General features: G+C 44.2%; 1 protein-coding gene across 2 annotated transcripts in view; it reads right to left on the bottom strand.

The window, feature by feature from the left end:
* The window catches only part of ATF6 (activating transcription factor 6), a 79763-nt gene that overhangs the window by 44717 nt on the left and 13410 nt on the right, over nt 1-21636 (bottom strand). The window contains exons 8-14 of one of the 2 annotated variants that reach the window (XM_081867326.1): nt 21355-21540; nt 20638-20729; nt 16032-16151; nt 9168-9281; nt 6548-6647; nt 3655-3719; nt 2317-2428 (exon numbers count right to left, since the gene is read on the bottom strand). In XM_081867326.1, the coding sequence (XP_081723452.1) occupies nt 2317-2428; nt 3655-3719; nt 6548-6647; nt 9168-9281; nt 16032-16151; nt 20638-20729; nt 21355-21540 (789 nt within the window). Of the gene's footprint in view, nt 1-2316; nt 2432-3654; nt 3720-6547; nt 6648-9167; nt 9282-16031; nt 16152-20637; nt 20730-21354; nt 21541-21636 lie in introns of both variants that reach the window. The other variant, XM_081867325.1, reaches the window with a different exon arrangement.

Below are 21636 nucleotides of genomic sequence, written 5' to 3'. Positions count from 1 at the left end.
TGATAAATTGTGGGTGCACTATATTTAATGGGGGACAGTTAGCAGAAGTGGATCCGCCGCCTTATTAATCGGTGGTATTAAGTGGTGGCTACAGACGGAAACACTGCAGGACTGACACTTGCTGGAATACAGTTATGAGGAGATCAGTAATGGAGAACAAGATTCTCTAGAAGACAGATCTCTCATCACTACTGAACTCTCTTTGCAATAGGCAACAGCTGGATAGAGAGGGCATCATTCATGTGAGGCAGTGGTGAGGTTCAATAGGCTTGGCCATTGTACTGAAATGTTTCCTGCAAACATGCAAGGGTTCATCTGCAGACCAAATGAGGTCAAAAGGGTAGAGCATTTGAAAACCATTGCCTTAAAAGCAGTTAAGCAATTATGCCATCTGCTGGAAGGCAGTGGTATAACCACACAATGCAACTTTAATGTGGTTTAATTAACTCTTATGCACTTTTACCCCTTTTCCCAGAGTGTGGCCACTGTTGCATGCTGACAGCTTCTAGGAGCCACAGCTGAGAGCTGAATGCAGGGTGGGGACCAAAGGTGGACAAAATACCACAAAAGGAGCATGATGTGTCACCCACCAGAGGTACAACCCCTTCCCTGAGACTCTGGGAAATGGATTTGACTGGCCAGGTGAGGGTAGCCAATGGGTCTCAAACCCTTGGTGAGTTAAGGATTTCCCCTGCATGCGAAGATAAGCTCTGGCAGATTGTGCAGATGAGACCAGTAGTGGGTCCCAAAGTCAAGAAGGCAGTTTCTGCACATGCTGCAGAGGGAAGTGAGGGACAGATGGGGCTCATCAACCTGGAAAAGAAGCCCATCTAGGAGAAAGAAAACTCTGATCCTAAGCCTCTGCTGCTTTGCGGGATATCTTTGAGTGAAGAAAGGGTAAGTAGAAACCCTACACAAATCCCGAGTGGAGTCCCTAAGACAGTTGGATGGTGCCTTGTATGCCTCCTGTAGCCAAGCTTGCTCTGCTTTTCTTTGGGCTACATCAGCAAGGCTAAAAGAAGGATCTTATTGTCGGGGCAGCCCAGGACCTCCGTACACAATGCCTGGGCTTGCGCCCCAGGGAGGTCACTTCAGTGCTGCTAACACAGTGGACTTCACCCCCAGAGGTGCACTCCATTGTCTCTGGAGACACATGGATGCCAACAACAACATGCACTTTTATGCTTTCTCCATGGGAGAATGTATCTGTTTGCAGAGGAACAAAACAAAAACTGTCAAGGAAGCTTAAATGGCTTTGAGAACTAAAAGAGTATTAACTGGTGATTCGCGAAAAGAGACAGGGGGGAAAATGCAATTGGTACTCAAGCTCTACTCTTGAGATTAACATGAGTGGAGGCTGGGGGTGTTCACTATAAAATAAGAGGAACTCCATCAGGTGTTTGTTCCTGCAAAAATCAAGCTTTGCTCATGCTAGTGGAACTTTGCTTAGGGTGCCAGGCGTCACTCCCTACCCTACCACAGCAGCCTGCAAGCAGAGGGCAGCACCGCCCAAGAAGACCAGACAGTCATACTGCAGCTTTAGAGGTCAGTCAACGAGGCTGCATCTGAACCCATAAAACTCTTGACCTGAGCCTAACTCTTCAGTCTAAACAACTCATTTACGAGGTGCACGTGGAGCTGCTTACAGGATCACTTCCTGCCTTGTCTCACTCTCTCCAGGCCACCAGCACTGACAACTAGTCAACATTGCTTAGAATGGAAGGAAGCCTAAAGGTATTTTCAAGAACACCGGAACTAGCACAAAATGGAGTTTAATATTGCTGTGTTTATCCTTCGTGGGACTGCACTGTCTATTCATTAGAAACTACCGTACTGAAAATCTGTAAAAAGCTTTTACAGATTTCTTGATGGACAGGACAGCAAGGGTCCATCTGTGCAATGGAAAACTGGGTGCATGCCTAATTGTTCTGATATAAAGGCCTGGATGTGGTAACTTATGTGCTCGCATCACCTTGTCCCCACGAAGCACAGTTCTCCTCTTTTCCCCTGGGAAAATTGTTAATTGTGAAGAGGTCCATAGGAAGACGGAAAATCTCACCCTCTGCTGCTTAGCCAAAGCCTAATTCTTCCCAAACAGGCCTATAAAACAGTTTCACTATCACGACTAAATAATATAAATGGATCCCTGCCTCCTCTTCCCACTAAATAACCACAGGAGATGCAGTTTCTGGAAGAGATTAGAAATGATGGCATCCCTTAAAATGATTATCAACATTTCTTGGAGGGGGGCATTAAACCCTCCAAATTTGCAATGGATTCCTTTATACGTTCTGCATTGAACCATAACACACTTACCCTACGGAATGATACCACATAGAATGTATCTCCCCTTCTGTGAATTGCTTCAAACAAATCTTGGTAGTTTTGTGGAGAAGCATAATAAACTTGTAGCTCATTCCCTGAGTTCCTGCTGAAATACATGAAAAGAAAATGCTAGAGCCAAGAAGAATTGCATGCACAGGACACTATAATGAAGCACAGGACCTTATTTAATGATGAGCTTAAAAATTTGTAGTGGCTTGTTACTGGGCCAGGTTCAAGGTTCTTGTATTAATTTACAAGGTCCTTAACAATTTGGGTCCAGGATATCTTAAGGATCACCTGGCCACTTGTATCTCTGCCTGATCACTGAGGTCTTTGAGGGAGTCTCCGTTGGGCTCAGATGCATGGCTCATAACTACTAGAAGCCAGGCATTCAGGGTCATAGGCTCAAGCCTGTAGAATTCCCTCCCAATTGAGATTATACAGGCACTTCCTTCCTGAACTCCCAGCACATGACAAAGACTTTCTTATTGCAGAAGGCATTTGAAGGCAGTGTTCCTGTCTGCTTTCATGAATAATTTTTACAGTGGAACCTTGGTTTTTGAATGTAATCCGTTCTGGAAGACTATTCAACTTCCGAAACATTCCAAAACCAAAAACTCAAAACAGAAGCCTCAATACAATAGGGAAATTCAAAATGGAAGCCACCTCAGAAGTTCGACTTCCGAGGTGCATTAAAAAACAGAAACATTTACTTCTGGGTTTACGGTGTTCGGGTTCTGAAATGTCTGTCAACGGAGACATTAAAAAACCGAGGTTCCACTGAATTTTTTTATTCTCTGTATTTTTTATTTTTATGCATATCACTTACAAATGCTAATGATTAAGCAGTATATATATGCCATAAATAAATAAATAAATAAATAAATAAATAAATAAATAAATACTATCTGAAACACACATGCTCAGTTTTATAAAATTCACTCCTGCAAATTCATGGTGATAGACACAATATTAATTTCCTGCAAAAAGGAGTTGGAAAAATTGTGGAGGACAAATCAGCTAACAGATAGCTCCCAGTTAGAAGAAGCCTCTCTTGATGATTCTCAGAAGACAATGGATGAAAGCTAAATTCGAGGGGAACTGCCAGTCTTGCCAGCCAGGATGTCTTCAGCAAAACAACTATCATTTCAAGTTTCAGTGGTCCTTTACAAGTAGGATTTAGTTTGGATTTATTATTTTTTTATTATTGCTGCACTGGGGCAAGGGAGACCAAGGAATTTTCTTCTCTAGGGAAAATGTTAGAACTTGCATCCAATGGAAGAGTAATGCCATCAAAATATTACAATGGAAGATCCCATCTTCACTCACCCAACACTGTTGTCTGTGTATGGAAGAGCCATCAGCTCAGAATTCGATTTTTCTCCTGAAGCATTCTGGGGTGGGGTGGGGTGGAGAGACAGTGTGATTACACAGAAAGAAATTACTCTTCACTCAACTGAACGTGATCTTTTTGCGGTGTGCATGCAATGGGCCAATCTATTTTTTAAAAACTTCTGTGGAGGTTGTATATATGAACATGGAATCCCAGTTAATTTTCTGGCTCATTAAATACTATAAAATATAAAATCATCTTCAGTAATCAGGTACATAGATGTAGGAATTATCAGGGTCATAATCCAACTGAGTCAGAGTACATCTATTGAAATCAATAAACTTAAGTACACTGATTTCAATGGGCCTACTCTGTGTATGACTTAGCTGGATATCACCATAGTTTGCTCTTTCTTTTATGCATTTAGACAGCTTTTATACAAACACCCTACAGTATCCTTTTTCCTTTTTCATAAATCCTTTTTCATAGGACTTATTTTATCTATTTTATTTATTGAATTTATACACCGCTCTATACCCGAAGGGCAGTTCACAGAACAAAATCAGAATATAAAAACCACAAAATACATAATCAAAATAAAAACAAGAACCAAATAGCCCCCCCCCCAACTTTAAAGGGGCATAGGATGTCAATTAAATCAACCAAAGGCCTGGTTAAAAAGGAACGTTTTTGTCTGGTGCCTAAAGGTATATAATGAAGGTGCCAGGCGAACTTCCCTGGGGAGAGCATTCCACAGACGGGGAGCCACTGCAGAGAAGGCCTGTTCTCGTGTTGCCACCCTCCGGACCTCTTGAGGAGGAGGCACACAAAGAAGGGCCTCAGAAGATCATCTCAGGGTCCAGGTAGGTTCATATGGAAAGAGGCAGTCCTTGAGGTATTGTGGTCCTGAGCCATTTAAGGCTTTATAGGTCAAAGCCAGCACTTTGAATTGGGCCAGTGCAGTCGGACCAGGATCGGTGCAATATGCTCAAACCATCTTGCTCTGGTGAGCTGCCTGGCCGTTGAATTCTGCACCAGCTGAAGTTTCCAAGCCATCTTCAGAATCAGCCATATGTATAAAGCATTGCAGTAATCCAGCCTAGAGGTTACCAGAGCATAGACAACAGTAGTTAGGCTATCCCTGTCCAGATAGGGGTGTGGCTGGGCTACCAACTGAAGCTGATGGAAGGCACTCTGGGCCACTTCCTAGTCCATCTCTCCAAGACATTCTAAGCAAACCTTGATTGGCTGCATATGCTGATATTCTACCCATTTGCATCCCAAGTCTTCCTTTATATGATGTTATCTGCTGCTCATATGTCAACTCCTACTTGTAGGTTAGTTTGAACATTGTATCCTCTTAAGATATTTTCCAAAACTATTTTCCACTCTTCTCTTATCTGTAACTTGTCTTTGTTTCTCAATTTTGCAGTCACAGTTACTAATTTTGTATATTCTATCAATTTATTCTGCCAGATTTCTTTAGCGGGTATCTCTTTTTCTTTCCATTTTTTCGCGTATACTACTCTGTATGGATCATTTCCTAATACTCTCTAGCATATTTACATGACTGCCACATGTGCATCAGGGTTCCTTCTACCTCGTGGTGCTTCCAGCATAAATTAGATGATTTCCTGTGCATTTTCACCAATTTGCTGGGTTTCAAGTACCACTGGTACATCATCTTTTGTAAGTTTTCCTTAATAAGATACCAGGCAGAGAAATTCATGGTCCCCCCCCCCCAATTTCTCTCAAGCAGACATTTCTATATTGTAATCAATGTCTATAGCCCATTTAGTCATTGTCGCCTTTACCATCTCATCTTTGATCTCCCACTCCAATAGCAGTTTTTAATGGATATCACCACAGTTTTCTTTTAGGAACATTGAAGGTACAACGTTTTGTGCACAGAAATGTTCATAGGGGTGCTTTACACAACTAATCCTTTACAACAATTAACGCTTAAAACTTTTTTTTTTTTTTGTATCAAATTATTTGGGCTACAGGGAAACTATAGCATACAATCCAAGCAATCAACATGACGTAGAACTTCAGACATCATCCTGACTTGGCCACCATACTCCTTGCTCTGGTAACTTCCACACTGGATTATCACAATGCAGTCCACATGGCGCCGCCCTTGAAGACAACTCAGAAACTTCAACTAGTTGAAAATGCAGCAGCCAGATTACTGGCTGGGGTTGCCTTTACAACTGTTCTAAAAGAACTGCATTGACTGGCAGTTCGTTTCCAGGACCAATTCAAGATGGTCATGTTAGTGTTCAAACCCCTAAATAACTTAAGCCCCAAATATCTGAAAGGCCACCTCCTACCCTACAGAGCCTCCCAGGTATTATGAGCAGCAGAGGAGGCCTTCTTGGTAGTTCCATCTCCCTCAGAGTGGCAGCCCAGGATAGGGCATTCTCTGTAGTAATCCCCCTCCCCATTGAGATGTGTCTGATTTCTTCGCTATGCAGCTTTCAGAGAATGAAGACACGCCTTTGGCACCTGAGATGTGTGCTTTCAGGACCCACCCAATTCCTGTGAATGTAGTAGGTTTAAATATTTTAAATTATGTATTTTAAATAGTGTAATCTGCCCTAAGACCTACTGCTGAAGGGCAGGTAACAAATTTAATCATGATTGCTGTATCATCGAATCTGATTACAGGAGTGACAACTGCATCATATAAATAAAGCATAAATTAAGCGTAAAATGTTTGAATATGTTTGTTTGGGAAGGCAACTGGAAGCACCAGGGCCCAACCCACTCCTGGGGAGCTTCCATTCTGTTCCTCAGTCCAGCTCCTGATCCCAATAATTCCTACGTCTTGTTGGCCATCTCAACCACTTTCTTGCACAAGGTGACAAGCAGCAGCATAAAACATACCTGGATGGGCTGAGCTTTTTGCTGCTGACTATTTAACATCCTTGATTTTGTCCTTTCTTCTTCATGTCTATGAACCCAGCCTCGCAGCTCATGCCTCAACCTGTAAAACGCAATATTACAGTTATATTTTTACTGAGAAACAAACATATGCTGGAGGGAGGGTCATTATAAACCTCTCTACAACCGATAAAGATATTGAAAAGTGAGACAAAAAGCTGTTTTTGACACTGATATAGAGAGTCTCAATAATGACCTGGGTTAATTCCAATAATTCCAATTCCAATTCACTGACCACAGTTGTTTTATGAGTAATTGGAAAATGTTACACTTTCAGTAACACAGGTGCTTCATGCTTTTCCACATCTGCAGTTTTCGGATCTGGGCAGCTCAGAGAAATAGCCATAAGAAAATAACGGAACAAGGAAAAATTCTGAAAATTCAAAAACTAATATTGAGTAATAGCAATACTGATTTGAGGTTTGGATCTTTATTGGGGTTACAGAGTTGTCTGTCTTCAGAGTGACAGAGTGATTTATCCTTGTGGAAAATACAAAGATGTTTAGGTGTAGAAAGGGCTGAGAAATCCAACACTCTGCACGCCGAAGTGATTGCCACCAAAAGAGAACTTTGAAAGAAAGGATCCTTAGGGGTACAAGACACAGAGGTTTGAATGGAGGTCTCTGAAGAGCTGTGAGGACTGAGTGTAAATTTCAGGTGGGAAAGCGATGTGCCACTGGTGGGTGTTGACGTACCGAAACCCTTGAGAAAGTGTTTCACTAACCAGTCCTGGGATAAGGGAGGCCTACCAGTAGCACTCAGAATGGAGGAAATGGATGAGACATGTCTTTGGAGAATATTAGGCCTTAAGCCTTTCTGTAGTCCATGTTGGAGATACTGAAGAATGTCTGCAATCAATATCTTGTGAGGTTGCAGGCCGGATTCTGAGCACCAAGCATTATGGTGGTACGGGAAACTGTTGTGTGACGGGCCAATGGCCGTAATAAAGATCAATCCAATCCAATCTGAGCACCAAGATGTAAAGGCCATCCATGTAAAGACATTTTGTAGAAGGGCATCTGAAGGCTAGGATCGTTGAAACAACTGCGTAGTCTAAACTGTGGCACTTTAGGCTGCGGCACTCAAATGCCAGTCAGTTTCAGCCACTGAGGAGACAGGTATAGTAGTGGAACTTGTCACAGCAATGTTGGAGAGAGAGGTAGAAGGAATAGTGGAGTGATTGACAGGGCTTGAAGTTCTGGGTCATTCATGGCCTGCGAGGCTAAAAGGGAGCAACTAGAACTAATTCTGCCTTCTCTTGTCTGACCTTGCGAAGAACACGTGGTAGGATTGATGGGGGGGGAGGTGTAAGGCAGGCCCTGTGGCCATGGAACTATCAGCACATCCCATGCCTCCTCCTAAGTGTCCTGAAACCTTGAAAATAACGGAGCAGCTGTCAATTCACCTTGGTCACAAACAGGTCCACTTGGAGGGGATCAGAGATAGCCTCTGATTTTCACCAAATAAACACTCAACTCCATTTACCACACCATGGACTGGGAGCGGGGATGAACAGAAGCTACACTCTCTCTCCTTGTCACAGCTGCTGACGAGGAAGACAAGGACGAGGGGCTGGCACTCCGCCGCTGCCAAAGTGAACCGGGAGGCAGTCGGGCAGGGCTCAATTTCAAAGGCAAATAGAAGGAGGCAGGCAGGGACTTCATAGGAACACTCACTCTGTTGCTGGTGTAAAAACAGCGAACTGGGAGGAGGTGGCCAAGTCATTTTTAAATCAAGGCAGGAGAATGCAAATGCCATACCAGCAGTCACACAAGTAGCACACACACCAAAATGAAAGAAATACAGTTGTGATCCCAGAAAAATGGTGGCAGCCGCTGAGGCTACTGAGGGAAAGAAAAAGAGGGTGCCGATAGAGGGCCGCCATGCCTGAATGCAGGAATGGCTATTGGCAATGTGCAAGGGCACCGGTTCTGGAAAATTTATCAGTGTAAGTAAACAACTAAGGAATAAAGGAAGGGCGGCAAATAAGGAGAACAACCAAACATAAAGAGCAACGGAAAGGGTGCTTTTTTGTGTGGAAAAAACAACAACGTGCAGACTGTCTGCATCTAGACAAGAGGAAAAACTGAGGGAGTCCAGCCAACTTCCCACACGTTTTTGCTCCTGGTCTAGTGTCTCACGACAGAGTGAACACCCATTCCATTGGATACGACACCCCGTAAACTGAAATAAAGCTTAAGCTGGAAGGACTGTTGTATAAAGGGTACAAATTAGCACCACAAAATGGTGGGAGTAAAGAAAACCGGAGACCATTGGTGGATATGGTAGTCACAGAGGAAGAGAAGACAGAAATTGATCTAAATGAGACACTGAGAGTTGTGCAAGAAGCAATAGAAGCAAATATGCAAGTGTCAGCACAACTTTCTAATAACATTATGGAAGAGTTTAAGAGAACCATCTCTGTAGAGGGAACTTTGAAAGGGAGTCTAAGCTAAAAGCTTTGGCAGTGTGCACCTGGAAAAACTTTGCATAGCCACTAGTTACAAGTCCTTGGGCTTATCAGACACGAAACGCCACCATCCTGACAGAGCAGGTTGCTTACCTGAGTGACTCTGTGCGATTGATCATTGGCTGGCAAGGTGGGGGAGAAATGTATATTATTGGTTCCTCCGTAACTACCATCAACGCTTTATTATTCGAAACCGAATGCTTATACCTAGAAGGGGGGAATACAAAGTCTTAGATATTTGTTCAAAGGAGATATACCTTGAAGAAAAGAAATGTGAAGATTGTGTATCTATATATATGCTGTTTAGTTTATCCTTTATAGGATAGTTTTATTTTGTATTCCTTTGAATATTTTTTTATAGGCTGCATGCCTGTATAATAAATTGATTTCAAACATGAAACATCAAAAATATAAAGCCATATAACAATACAAGGCTGCTGAAACCATCTGTGGAAAGAAGAGCTGCCTCAGTTTTAGATCCCACATGAGTGAGGTGGCTTACTTATCTTGGAAGACAAAGACTTGTTAAACACAACAGACGTTCGATGGAATTCATCTCACCACCACCACCCATACTTCAGGACACAAATATGTCCCAGGAGAAAAGCAAACAAGTGCATCTAAGCTGTCATTGCAATAAGGGGATGGACTACACTATCCTCATTTAAAAACAAGCAAACTGCAAAAAAGATAACGTCAGCCGAAATAAAATAAAGACATGCATAATCTGAAACTGATTTTAATTGTTTTTACATATGGAAGAGTTTTTAATTATTTTATATATGGAACTGCATAATTGCTTTGTGAAATTGCTTAGATTTTTATGGGATGGAATTCATAAATGGAATTAAAAGCAACCAATGGGCAAGTTTCAATTGCCAAAAATTATTCTGTTTTGCTCAAAGAATCTAGGACATTTTGTCCAGGATGGGAAAGAAAGTGTGGGAAATAACACTTAGGGACAAAGATGGGGGCTGGGTTCTCTGGCTAGACCATTCTGTGGCCTCTGAGGGAAACTGTAAATGCAGTATACTTTCCAGGTTAAATATTTTTTTGTGTTAGGGTTGTGCAGTGGCAAGTGTAAAACATGAATCAGGTGCAGTGCATTAACCGAGGAGGAGGGGAAGGGGTTCCACAGCTCTCAACAATATGAGATGGCATCCCTGGTTAGTCCCTCTCCTTCTCTTTCTGCTCCCCCCTGCAAAAAGAAAAATAGAATAGGAAATACAGTGGTGCCTCGCAAGACGAAATTAATTAGTTCTGCAAGTTTTTTCGTCTTGCGAGTTTTTCGTCTTGCGAAGCACGGTTTCCCATAGGAATGCACTGAAAATCAATCAATGCGTTCCTATGGAAACCGCCTTCAGACCAGGTCCGGGGACAGTCTGTCCCCCGACCTCTTCTGAAGGCTGGGGGTGGGGGGCAAGGGCTTTTCTTCCCATCCCCAGCATTTTAAAAAACCCCGGGACAGCAGAGGACTTCTCCGCTGTCCCGGGTTTTTTTAAAATGCTGGCGGGCAACAGCGCTGCTGCCCGCCAGCATTTTAAGATCGCCCCGGACAGCGGAGAAGTCCTCCGCTGTCCTGGGGTTTTTTAAAATGCTGGCAGGCGCTATCCCGGACGGCTTTTGAAGGCAGGCGGGGGGGAGCAAAGACTTTCGCCCCCCGCCGGCCTTCAGAAGAGGTCCTGGACCTCTTCTGAAGGCTGGCGGGGGGCGAAAGTCTTTGCTCCCCCCCGCCTGCCTTCCCGGGGGCTTTAAAATCGCCCCGGGACAGCGGAGAAGTCCGCTGTCCAGGGCGATCTTAAAATGCTGGCAGGCGGCAGCGAAGCCTGTCCCGGGGCGATTTTAAAGCCCCCGGGAAGGCAGGCGGGGGGGAGCAAAGACTTTCGCCCCCCGCCAGCCTTCAGAAGAGCCTCTTCTGAAGGCCGGCGGGGGGCGAAAGTCTTTGCTTCCCCCCGCCTGCCTTCAAAAGCCGTCCGGGATAGCGGGAACCGCTTCCCTGCTATCCCGGACCGCTTTTAAAATGCTGGCGGTGGGGAGCAAAGCCTTTCGGCCCCCGCCGGCCTTCCTGGACCTCTTCTGAAGGCCGGAGGGGGGGGAAAGGCTTTGCTCCCCACCGCCAGCATTTAAAAGAGGTCCCCGGAGATTTCCCTATGGGCTTTTTTCTTGCGAAGCAAGCCCATAGGAAAATTCGTCTTGCGAAGCGCCTCGAAAAACGGAAAACCCTTTCGTCTAGCGGGTTTTTCGTCTTGCGAGGCATTCGTCTTGCGGGGCACCACTGTACCAGAAAATGTAGATTTCAAGCAAGGAGCCACCCTTTGTATATTAAATGTGTTAGCTGTGTGTATTAACTATATTTAATGTATATTATATATTAAATATTAAATGTATATAAAATAAACATTAAATATACATTGATGGAGATACAGTCATACCTCATGTTACAGATGCTTCAGGTTACATTTTTTCAGGTTGCGTCCCACGGCAACCCGGAAGTACTGGAAAGGGTTACTTCTGGGTTTTGCCGCTTGCACACAAGCGCTAAATCACGCTTCGCACATGTGCACAAGCGCCAAATCACAACACGCACTTGCGCAGACACGGCGCTTCAGGTTGTGAGCGGGCCTCCGGAACAAATCCCGTTCGCAACCAGAGGTACCACTGTACATAATTAAATAAAAATGCTCAGTAAAGGCTATTTTCATTCTTGTCCAATTGTTAGGCGTGTAACTCCAGGACTGCAACGGTCATGTCACTGCCCACAATAGGGAATACACCTGTTTCCTTCCCCATCAAGGCCTGCACCATTATTTTCATCTAAGTTATATTGCTACTTTGAGACAGTGCTCGCATGCTCAACCAAATGACCTACCCCTGTACATTTCAAAGAAAAACCCTAAGGAATAGCTATCCGACTACTCCCTTCCAGTGCGGCAGATGCTAACCGTTTTGAATGCTGTTTGTTTTGAACAGTTAGGCCCATGAAATGGGGGTGGTGAGGGAGAGAAACAGTAGTCATAATGGTTTAAAAGTAGATTAGGAAGTCATCATCCTAAAGCTGGCACTTGGGAAAAAAAGGAATGAAAGTTAGAGTGGAAGAAATGCAAGATACCAAATAGGAGGCCTTAAATATGGCAAACGGGAGGAGGGAGGAGACACAAGGTGGGCAGTCAGGATGCACGAGAACTGACAGGATGGAGGTCTCACAAAAGCTCAGTTTGGAGAGTGAGGCGAGGAGTGCATGGTGCCTGGCTGCAGATTAGAGCTGAGAAGAGGCCATTAAATGAGTCCAGAAAACAGTTCCTGGAACCTTGGGAAGCAGTCTCAGTGGAATGGAATGTGAAAAAGACAAACTGGAGCGGGTGGAGGGCAGGGGAGAAAAGAGAGAAGAGAACTAGAGGCAGCAGGTGTAAATGAAATAAAACCATGCCAGGCCAACCAACGCTCAGAGAGGCAAGACAGATGAGGCAACAACAACATCAGGAAGGAAAGGGCTGGGCAGGAACGAAGGCCAAACAAAATGCAAAGGGGAAACCCACACCACCTCCAACAGCATCATGACCCCCTGTCTCTGTGATCTAAAATGCAGGCAAGACAGCAGATACAGGACCCAAACAGGTCAGGAATCCATGGCATAACTTTACTTCTCCAGGCTCCTCTCCAAATGGTATTTATTCTGTAGAGCTCAAGCAGACACACAGCTAGCACTCCTTCAAGCGCTTGTGCCTATAGAATCTTTCTTGCAAAGACATTACAAAGCTTCTTGTCTTGCTGCCTGCTTTCCAAAACATTCTCAGCTATTCATGCTTTCGGCACATCTATGGCTGGCCATTAAAAAAAACGCTGGAAAGGAAAGGCTCCAATAGGATGGAACAACCTATTAGCTGAAAAAGCCAAAGCTTCAATCTGGAGATGATTAAGTGCACATCTCATCTATTGCCTAAAGTAAACCTCTGTAACAAGCCAACAAGAGCATTAGCAGAGAAGAAGGCAAATGCTTTTCAGGCTATACATGGAGCAGGCAGAAGCCACAGGCTCACTTGGGCCATCAGGACCAAATGCACACACACAGAAACAGACCAAGAAGAGATGCAAACATATCCTTGAAATGCTCAGACAGTCAGACACAGGAAGGAACCTTGTCTTGAACTGCTGGGAGTGGGGAAGGGCGAGAGAAATGCTGAAAGCAGAATTTTATAAACAACTAGATAATCTGACTATAATCAGTATTTATTTTTATTATTTAATTTATTACCCACTCTTCACCCTAAGATCCTGAGGCGCGTTACAACATTACAGCACAATATTAAAAATAGTTTAAAATAACTTACAATTACAGAAATAAGGTGGGTTAAAGTTTCTAAAAGCAGACTTTTCTGTAAAAAGGTGTTTTTGCCTGGCAAAATAACTATGCATTAGTTGTGAGAAAGAGAACTTGAGAAAGTTACCTATGTGTGTAAATCAAGGTGCAACCACTGGCCAAATTAAAAGAGACATTGTATTTATTCATTTCTATCCCACCTTTCCTCCGAGGAGCTCAAGGTGGCACACACAGTACTCTGCCCCTACATGATATCCTTATAACAGCCCTGAGAGAGGAAGGCTGAGAGAGTGAAGGAGGGACCTGAGGTCACAGAGTGAACTTCATGGCTGAGTGGGGATTTGAACCCTGGTCTCCCAGGTCTTAGTCCAACACTCTAACCACTACACTTCACTGGCTCTGATATCTACAATTCCCCAACTTAATAATTTTCAAAGGATTTTATCTGTGTGGGTGCTGCTTATTGACTTGGATGTTAAGATGGAGCCGAACACACCCAAGCATACCACCTCTCTCTCCAGTGGGCCCTCATGGCCCACAGCTGGGACTTAGCCTGCTCAGCCACCTGGGGCTGCGTACACACAAGCTTCAGGATCCTCCTCAGGCACAGAAGGGTGAGGGGAAATGGTATAACAAAGACTGGCAAGCAGTATGAAGCCTCTGGATTGGTCAAACCTAGCATTCTACCACTGCCTGGTCAAAGAAGTCGCTTCTACCTACTGCTCTTCAGGTTCAAGTCCTCAACTCTAGTTCCAGTAGCAGAGAGCAGGAAATCAAGGTGGGGTGTGTGTGTGTGTGTGTGTGTGTGTGTGTGTGTGTGTGTGTGTAATCCCCATTCCAGATTTTGGGACAGTTCTTCACAATCCCAGACTTGCCTTGACATGACAAGGACTTCTCAAACTACAATTCTGAGAACTGAATTCCTTTTCATGCCTATTGTTTCATGCCAGAGCTATAAAGTGTGTCAATCTGTCCTGTGCAGAAGGAAAACTAACCTGCCCACAAATGCCTTTCCAACTTTACTCCTAGAGGTTGCTGCAATGTTTGGAGCACACATTTTCCAGATGGAGGCTACAGCTGAAGGAGCTATTTGAAATTGGGGCTATTTTTTGGAGGTTTTTCTCTGAACAAAATGTATGTTGATCCAATACCCCAGAACAGCAGACCCAGATGGTCAAAGACATTTTTCAGCAATACTACAGAGATTCATAATGGAAAAACATCAAGTTGCATGAAAATGAGCTGGAACAGTGTATACCCTGGAAGGCTGTAGGCTAAAGACAGAAACCAGGATAGAACGTGCTTCACAAAAGCACATATGAGCTAAAAACTAGGAGAGGGGCCTCTGCTGGCATCTACATACCCTCCTAAGAAATGAAGCATCTCTTACACTGAAGCTGAAAGGGGAAAGATGTGCAGCATGCTTTCTGCAAACAGGATAGCTCTTGAGCCCCAAAGAACTGGAGCAAAAAGCTACTGCTACAATCAACAATACTATTTCAAATTATTATTTGGTGTCAGCACACAGGATGCAGCCAGACACTGAACCCTGTTAGAGACACAGAAAGCTGGTTTGTGTCAATTTAACATGAAAAGTGGAAAGCAATTTTGTTCAGAAATGCAGCTCTTCACCCCACATACACTCAAACACATTCAACTGGCCAAAATTAACCAAGAGCACTGACTGGCGCCATGTGTCCCACTCGCCAGGTCAAACCCTGTCCTCTATCAAATGAACGTGGCTTAAGCCCCACACCCCTATTAATTTAGTCTGGATTCTGGTCTTGCTTTTCCCCTGTTCCCCTGACACTTGCTTCTCCAATTCATGCCTATATTTTGCTAAGTTCTTCTACTTCCATGCACCTTTCAACCCCAATTCCTATCTTGGCTCTTCTCCTGCACTGTTGGCCCATTTGCTCTCTCCCTTCCAGTGTCAAGCACCCAGACCACCACCATCTACAACCTGAAGTTTGTTTCCAGCTTTGCCTGGTCTTGGCCAGATTCAGATGTACACTGAAGTGGATATGGAGATCAAATCAGGACAAAGATAATCTGGTAGTTATCTGTGTTATATTATCCTAATAAATGAGCCTGTCAGAATTTCTGCATTTTGCACCCACAGTATATTTTTTTTTACAGGCAGTCTCACAAAGAGAGTATTACAGGAGTCCAACCTGGATGTGACCAAAACAAACATTACCATGGCAGGTTCAGTGTCAAACTCCCTCCAAAAACATGCTTCCAACACAGGCCGTGCCCCTCTCAACAAAGAATAGCAGAGGAGTCTTGCCACATTGAACATCAGAGGTGCTCAAAGGGCTATACACTTCTCAGTCCTGACTTGGGATGAAGTGGGGTTCAGGGGCAAGGCCCTGACCGCCTTCACAGCTCAAAGATGAGAAGCGGGTGGGATGAGGCCATTATGTCAGCTGCAGAAGTGCTTGGGAAGCACAGTGCCTCACTATTTTCCAAGCATCTCCAAGCCAAAAATATAATATTCACCCACCATCATTGAACACAATCATGGACCCTGGGTCCAAGTGAAATTGTTAAGCACTATAACCCCACCCATTTACTGCCTGTGTATGTATAAGGTGCTGGAAACAGGAAGCCAAGATAATGTATGCTTTAATACTCACCCATCATTATTCCTGCCATCTGTTTCCTGAGGTACCCTTGCAGAGAATTCAAGAAGGTGCCTGCTCTGGTGGGCAGAATTACCACGAAGTTCAGTAGAGCTGGGGCCCCATTCAAGCACACTGAAAGCAAAAGATAAAGCTGTGAGTTTCAGGAGTGAACCACAGCCAGATTCCCCCATTCATTTACCTATACTATAGCTCAGCTGAACCTAGGCCTGGAACATTTGAGTTGGTTCACTGTTCAGATTTGGCAACTCCTTAGCCAAGGCAGATCTTATATTGATTTACAGCATTTGTACAATTTCTCACTTGCCCTTCACCATAAGGTCCCAGGGTGGGTTACATTAACAGCATACACAATTATAAAAACAGACGGAACCATTATAACAATAAAACAAGGAAAGTTGTTCCAAATGGAGAACAGCAATTTTAAAAGTTGCTGTAGCTATAACTGGAAAATCCCTGCCCATCTCACCTGAAATATCAACCCACTTAAGCAAGACACTATTCTCTTAGCCTTAGCACTTCTCCACACTGGCTACATGGTTATTATAAGGTTTATAGCTATAATATGCAAACTGCATTGAAAACTGCTATATAAATCAGGAGAAGGGAACCTCCACTCCTCCGGATGTTGTACTCCAATTCCCATCAGCTCCAGCCAGCAAGGTCAATGGCCAGGGATAATGGAAGTTGTTTCACTACCCCAATAAAATGCTTACTATTCTTGATAGCAAAGCCTCACCAATGGAATTCCTTGCCTAGGAAAAGCCATATGGTTACTGCATTGTCTTCTTTTAAGAGACTACTAAACAGCACCTTATTTAGTTGAAAACAGTATTCTGCGAGTCTGATTTTAGTGTGGTGTTGAGTTTTGTCATTAAGTATTTGGATTTTTTTAGCATTTTGAAATACGGATGGCATCTTGCTAGAAGGCATGGTTACTGGTCAATAACTATCTCTGTTCAGGGCTACAGAACAACAGAAGTACCAGCAATCAAACTCCAGAGAGAGCGTATTTGGGTGTGGCTTGCATTCTTAGCCTCAATCAAATTAGAAATTGGCATAGTTGTTCTGAACTGGTTCACATGCAGTTTTATACAGCTAGTTCAGCTTAGCCCTGGAGGGGCTGTTATGGAGGGGGGTATTTCTGTTTTTATATGTTGTATGAAATGTTAATGTTTTAAATTATTTTTTTCTTTTTGTCCACCTGTGCAATGTACTGATATATCTTTTTAACTGTAAGTCACTTGGAGACCTTTTAGGTAATAAATAATTACCGTATTTTTCGCCCTATAGGACGCACTTTTTCCCCTCCAAAAATGAAGGGGAAATGCGTGTGCGTCCTATGGGGCGAATGCAGGCTTTCGCTGAAGCCTGGAGAGCGAGAGGGGTCGGTGCGCACCGACCCCTCTCGCTCTCCAGGCTTCAGGAGAGCCGCAGCGCCAGTCCCACAAGGTCGGGGGACAGCGGGGAGGCGGAACGCCGCCATCCTGCTGTCTCCCGATGTGGTTTGGAGGCTGACGGCGGGGAGACGCGTGCTTCTCCCGGCCGCCAGCCCCACAAGCTCCGGGGACAGCGGGGAGGCGCAGCGCGTCTTCCCGCTGTCCCCGGACCTGGTCTGCAGGTGGGCGGCGGGGAGAAGAGCGCTTCTCCCCGCTGCCTGCCCCGCAAGCTCCAGGGACAGCTGGGAGGCACAGCGCGTCCTCCCACTGTCCCCGGCCCTGATCTGCAGGCGGGCGGCGGGGAGAAGAGCGCTTCTCCCCGCTGCCGGCCCCACAAGCGCCTGGGGGGGGAAATATTTTTTTTTTCTTTATTTCCCCCCCAAAAAACTTGGTGCATCCTATGGGCCGGTGCGTCCTATGGGGCGAAAAATACGGTAATAAGTTCTACAGTATTACTACTACAACCACTAAAAATAATAATAATAACAAAGCTTAGGGATCACCAGTCCCTGTCCAAACAAAATTCCACCAGACAGCACAAAACCCATGAATGAGCCTATCTGGATGCCTGGTCAATGACTTCATTCACCACATGATGCGTTTCACAACACAAATTGTGGCCTCATTAGCAAGTAGCCTTCTATAGCCTTTCAATAAATTGTGGACATGCAATTATACTGGACTCTTGAGCCAAATTCCCAGCAAAAACATGAGTTTAAGATTTCCACAGATAACTGCAAGGAACAGAAGATAGATGTACTGCTGCCCATGACAAGGATACATTGCAGACACAACACCAGCCTCCTGCAAGCCATGTTCTGCATATCAGGAGCCAGACTCATTAATACATTACTCCACACTTCTCCAAAGGTATTTTCTTCCTCCTAAAATTAGCCACAGTGTCTCAAAAACAAACTATTGTTTCCTTGTAAAGACAGAAACCATGGTGTGAAATATTAGCAGCAGGAAAGGAAGATGAGGCTGGTAAAAATTGTCCTAGCCTACTTGGGTAGGGGGGCAGGATATAAAATTAATACCATGTGCATCCCGAGCCCCCTGGAAGAAAGGCAGGGCAAAAATGTAATTATTCCCTACTCTTGTGATCAGAATTGGTGAAATTCAAGGAGAGAGAGCAAAGGATAATCAGCCACCTTGTGAAATCAGATGGTGGGTAAGAGCATGGGTGCAGCAGAGAGCCTGCCCTCCATCTTCCTTGATTAGCAAAGCACACGTTTGCCCAGTGACACTTTCTCTGTCAAATTGAAGGATTGGAAATCCATCTATGCCAGCAAACTTAACTGGGTCTGATTTGTAAATCTGGCCAAAAAACAAACCCTTGTGCAATTAAAATGTCAGATTTTTTTTAAAAAATCTAAGCAGTACAGTAACTGCTCTGCTCCAGCCAACAGTGATATCATCTGAAACATATGCCTGGTTATAAAAGTTTTCTGAGGACAGAATAATCCTTGAATTAGAGCTGGGAAGCTTCCAACAGCATAAATGAAAAACTGACAAGGGCTGGCAAATGCCAGGAGCAGAGACTGCTCCCCCTTCAGACAGAACTTCCACAACACTTGCTCCAGCCAGCCCATTCTTGCAAATTAACCTGGCGAAGGCACCATCTACTGGGCCACTTTAGAATAAACATTGGAATCTTTCATCTTCCAATCAGTGCTGAATACAGATACAAATAACTGCTGGCCTTTCTCTTTTCGGAAAGAGAGTGGTCACTGCTTCATTGCCCCAGTATAGGACAACCTGATTTTTTTGCTTTGACTATAAAACAGCATGCAGCACAAACTTACACTTGGCTAGAGCATGGTGCTGATAATGCCAAGGCTGCAGATTCAATCCCTGTATGGGGCAGCTGCATATTCCTGCACTGCAGAGGGCTGGACTAGATAATCCTCAGGATCCCTTCCAACTCTACGATTCTATGATTCTATAGTCGCTCAAAGTGAGCCTCACCATGTTCAATAGTGTACACAGGGTTACAGTCTTAGTCTGCAAAGAGTTTTTAGATCAACATCTGTAGACTGCCACACTACACAGTGGCATGTGTGAAGAGTTTCTCCGTCTTTCCCCAGCTAAACTAATGGCTCTCAACATTAAATAGCTCTTTGTCCAAATTTCCCCCTTGATTTCTTGAAAAGCAGAGATCCCACAAGTGATATTATCTTTTCTGACCGACTGCTCAAAAGCCCAGTGTCCGACATAAACTGGCCCAGTTCAATGAGTGAGTCTGGCCATCCTTTTTCCACTATTAGAGGGCAGAAATTCAGAGTGGCTCCTTTCGCTGGCGCTACTTCTCATATATAACATTCTCAGGATGCATTTCCCATACAACCTTGCCTCACTTTCCATGGAAGGGCACCATATGGATGGCAAAGGCACCAATGAGAGATTTGCATTTCAGAAGAATAATCCATCCAGCTACTGACAAATACAGTTTTCCGTTTTTTGAGGTGCTTCGCAAGACGAATTTCCCTATGGGCTTGCTTCGCAAGACGAAACGTCTTGCGAGTTCTTGCAAGTTTGTTTCCTTTTTCTTAAAGCCGCTAAGCCGTTAATAGCCGCTAAGCCGCTAAGCCGTTAATAGCCGCTAAGCCGCTAATAGCCGTGCAAGACGAAAAAACCGCAAGACGAAGAGACTCGCGGAACGGATTAATTTCGTCTCACGAGGCACCACTGTACAGAATTAGTCCATGTGAGGGAAAACAACAGCCACACTCTTTTTAATGGGATAGCTCAAAGTTATCACTGGATCTTCCAGAAGAATAAACATAAGAGAAAAGCTTGCTCCTGACACTGTCATTGTCTAACTTTATTTTCAAACTTTCTGTCATCAGGGAACCCTTTCCATGCTGGTTTGAAATGGCAAAGAACCTTTGTGCTTCTGCCTTGCAGTCTCCATACACTGCAATACACTGCTGCACATTCTAGCATGAGCAACTGATTCACCCAAAGTGTTGGCCAGGTTTATTGAAAAATGCTGTCCTGTGGATTCACGCTGTAGTGAGATATCAGCAATTAGGAGATTTTATCTATTGACCTCAGTAAGCCACCAGAGCTTGAGAATAAAAATCAAAGGATTCATCTCTGTTTTGAAACCACCTCTGGGTATATTGTTGCCTGATGAGGGTGTTGGAAAGGAGCCTCACCTTAGTCTGTCATAATTCAGCATTACGAAGGCTAGGAGCACCATCACACAGAGTGCTCTTCTCTTTGGAGGGGAGTCTTTGAGATTCTGGTTCTGGAAAAGAAGAAAAGCATTAGAGAAAAGTAAGAGTGAACGCAGACAGCATTTTTCCACTCCTTCCAACATTAAGAATGCCATTATTATTTGTGCCAAAAGGGGGTTGCAGCATCAATCATAGTGACTTAATATTGTTGACATTCCTCACATATTCACCCAAATACAGCATCAGCTGTGATCTTGATTAACAACCAACAGGGAAAACAGAACTCTATTTGATCTTTCAACGGCATCCTTCTCAACATACTCAGATTGCTTAAGTGACCCCATATTCTTGGCAGAGAGGGCCTTGAAGAGCACATGTGAATCCTCAAGGCTGAACATGTCTACCCTCCAATTCAGATAGCATAAAAGATTCTGCATACGTATGGAGGGCAATGCTCCCAATGTCCTCCTTCAACTGATCTAGGTCCCAAAGCCTTGGTTCTTAAGTGGTACATGGGCAAGTGAAGAAGAGGATGCAGAGTGATCAACCACATCTGAATCCATATAAAGCAGAAGTTACCATGATCAGCAGATTCCCCAGCCTAGAAATGCTTATTAATCCAGGTTCCCTTGTCAGCACGTTACCACAGTAAACAATCTCCTTCAACATGCTTATTTCTCACAACCCCACACCTACCTCCACTGCCAGTTCATCCAGCTGCCTCTTCAGAGTGCTATTCTCTCTCTTAAGGTGATCGTTCTCCAACAAGGCTGACTTCAACCTGGCCTCCAAACCCAGCATATATTCTTTTTTCTTCCTGCGTGATTGACAAGCTGATTCACGGTTCTTTATCATACGTTGCTGCCGTCTCAGAACATTCATCTATGAATGAGGGACAGGGAACTTGTTAATGCTATAATGCTATCATACTTGCAAAGAAAGGGGCACGTTGTTACATAAGCAATGAAGTTACACATT

The sequence above is a fragment of the Podarcis erhardii genome, assembly GCF_964252035.2.
Source record: "Podarcis erhardii genome assembly, chromosome: 6".
NCBI classification, from domain to species: Eukaryota; Metazoa; Chordata; class Lepidosauria; order Squamata; family Lacertidae; genus Podarcis; species Podarcis erhardii.
This window is presented reverse-complemented; position numbering and strand designations above follow the sequence as displayed.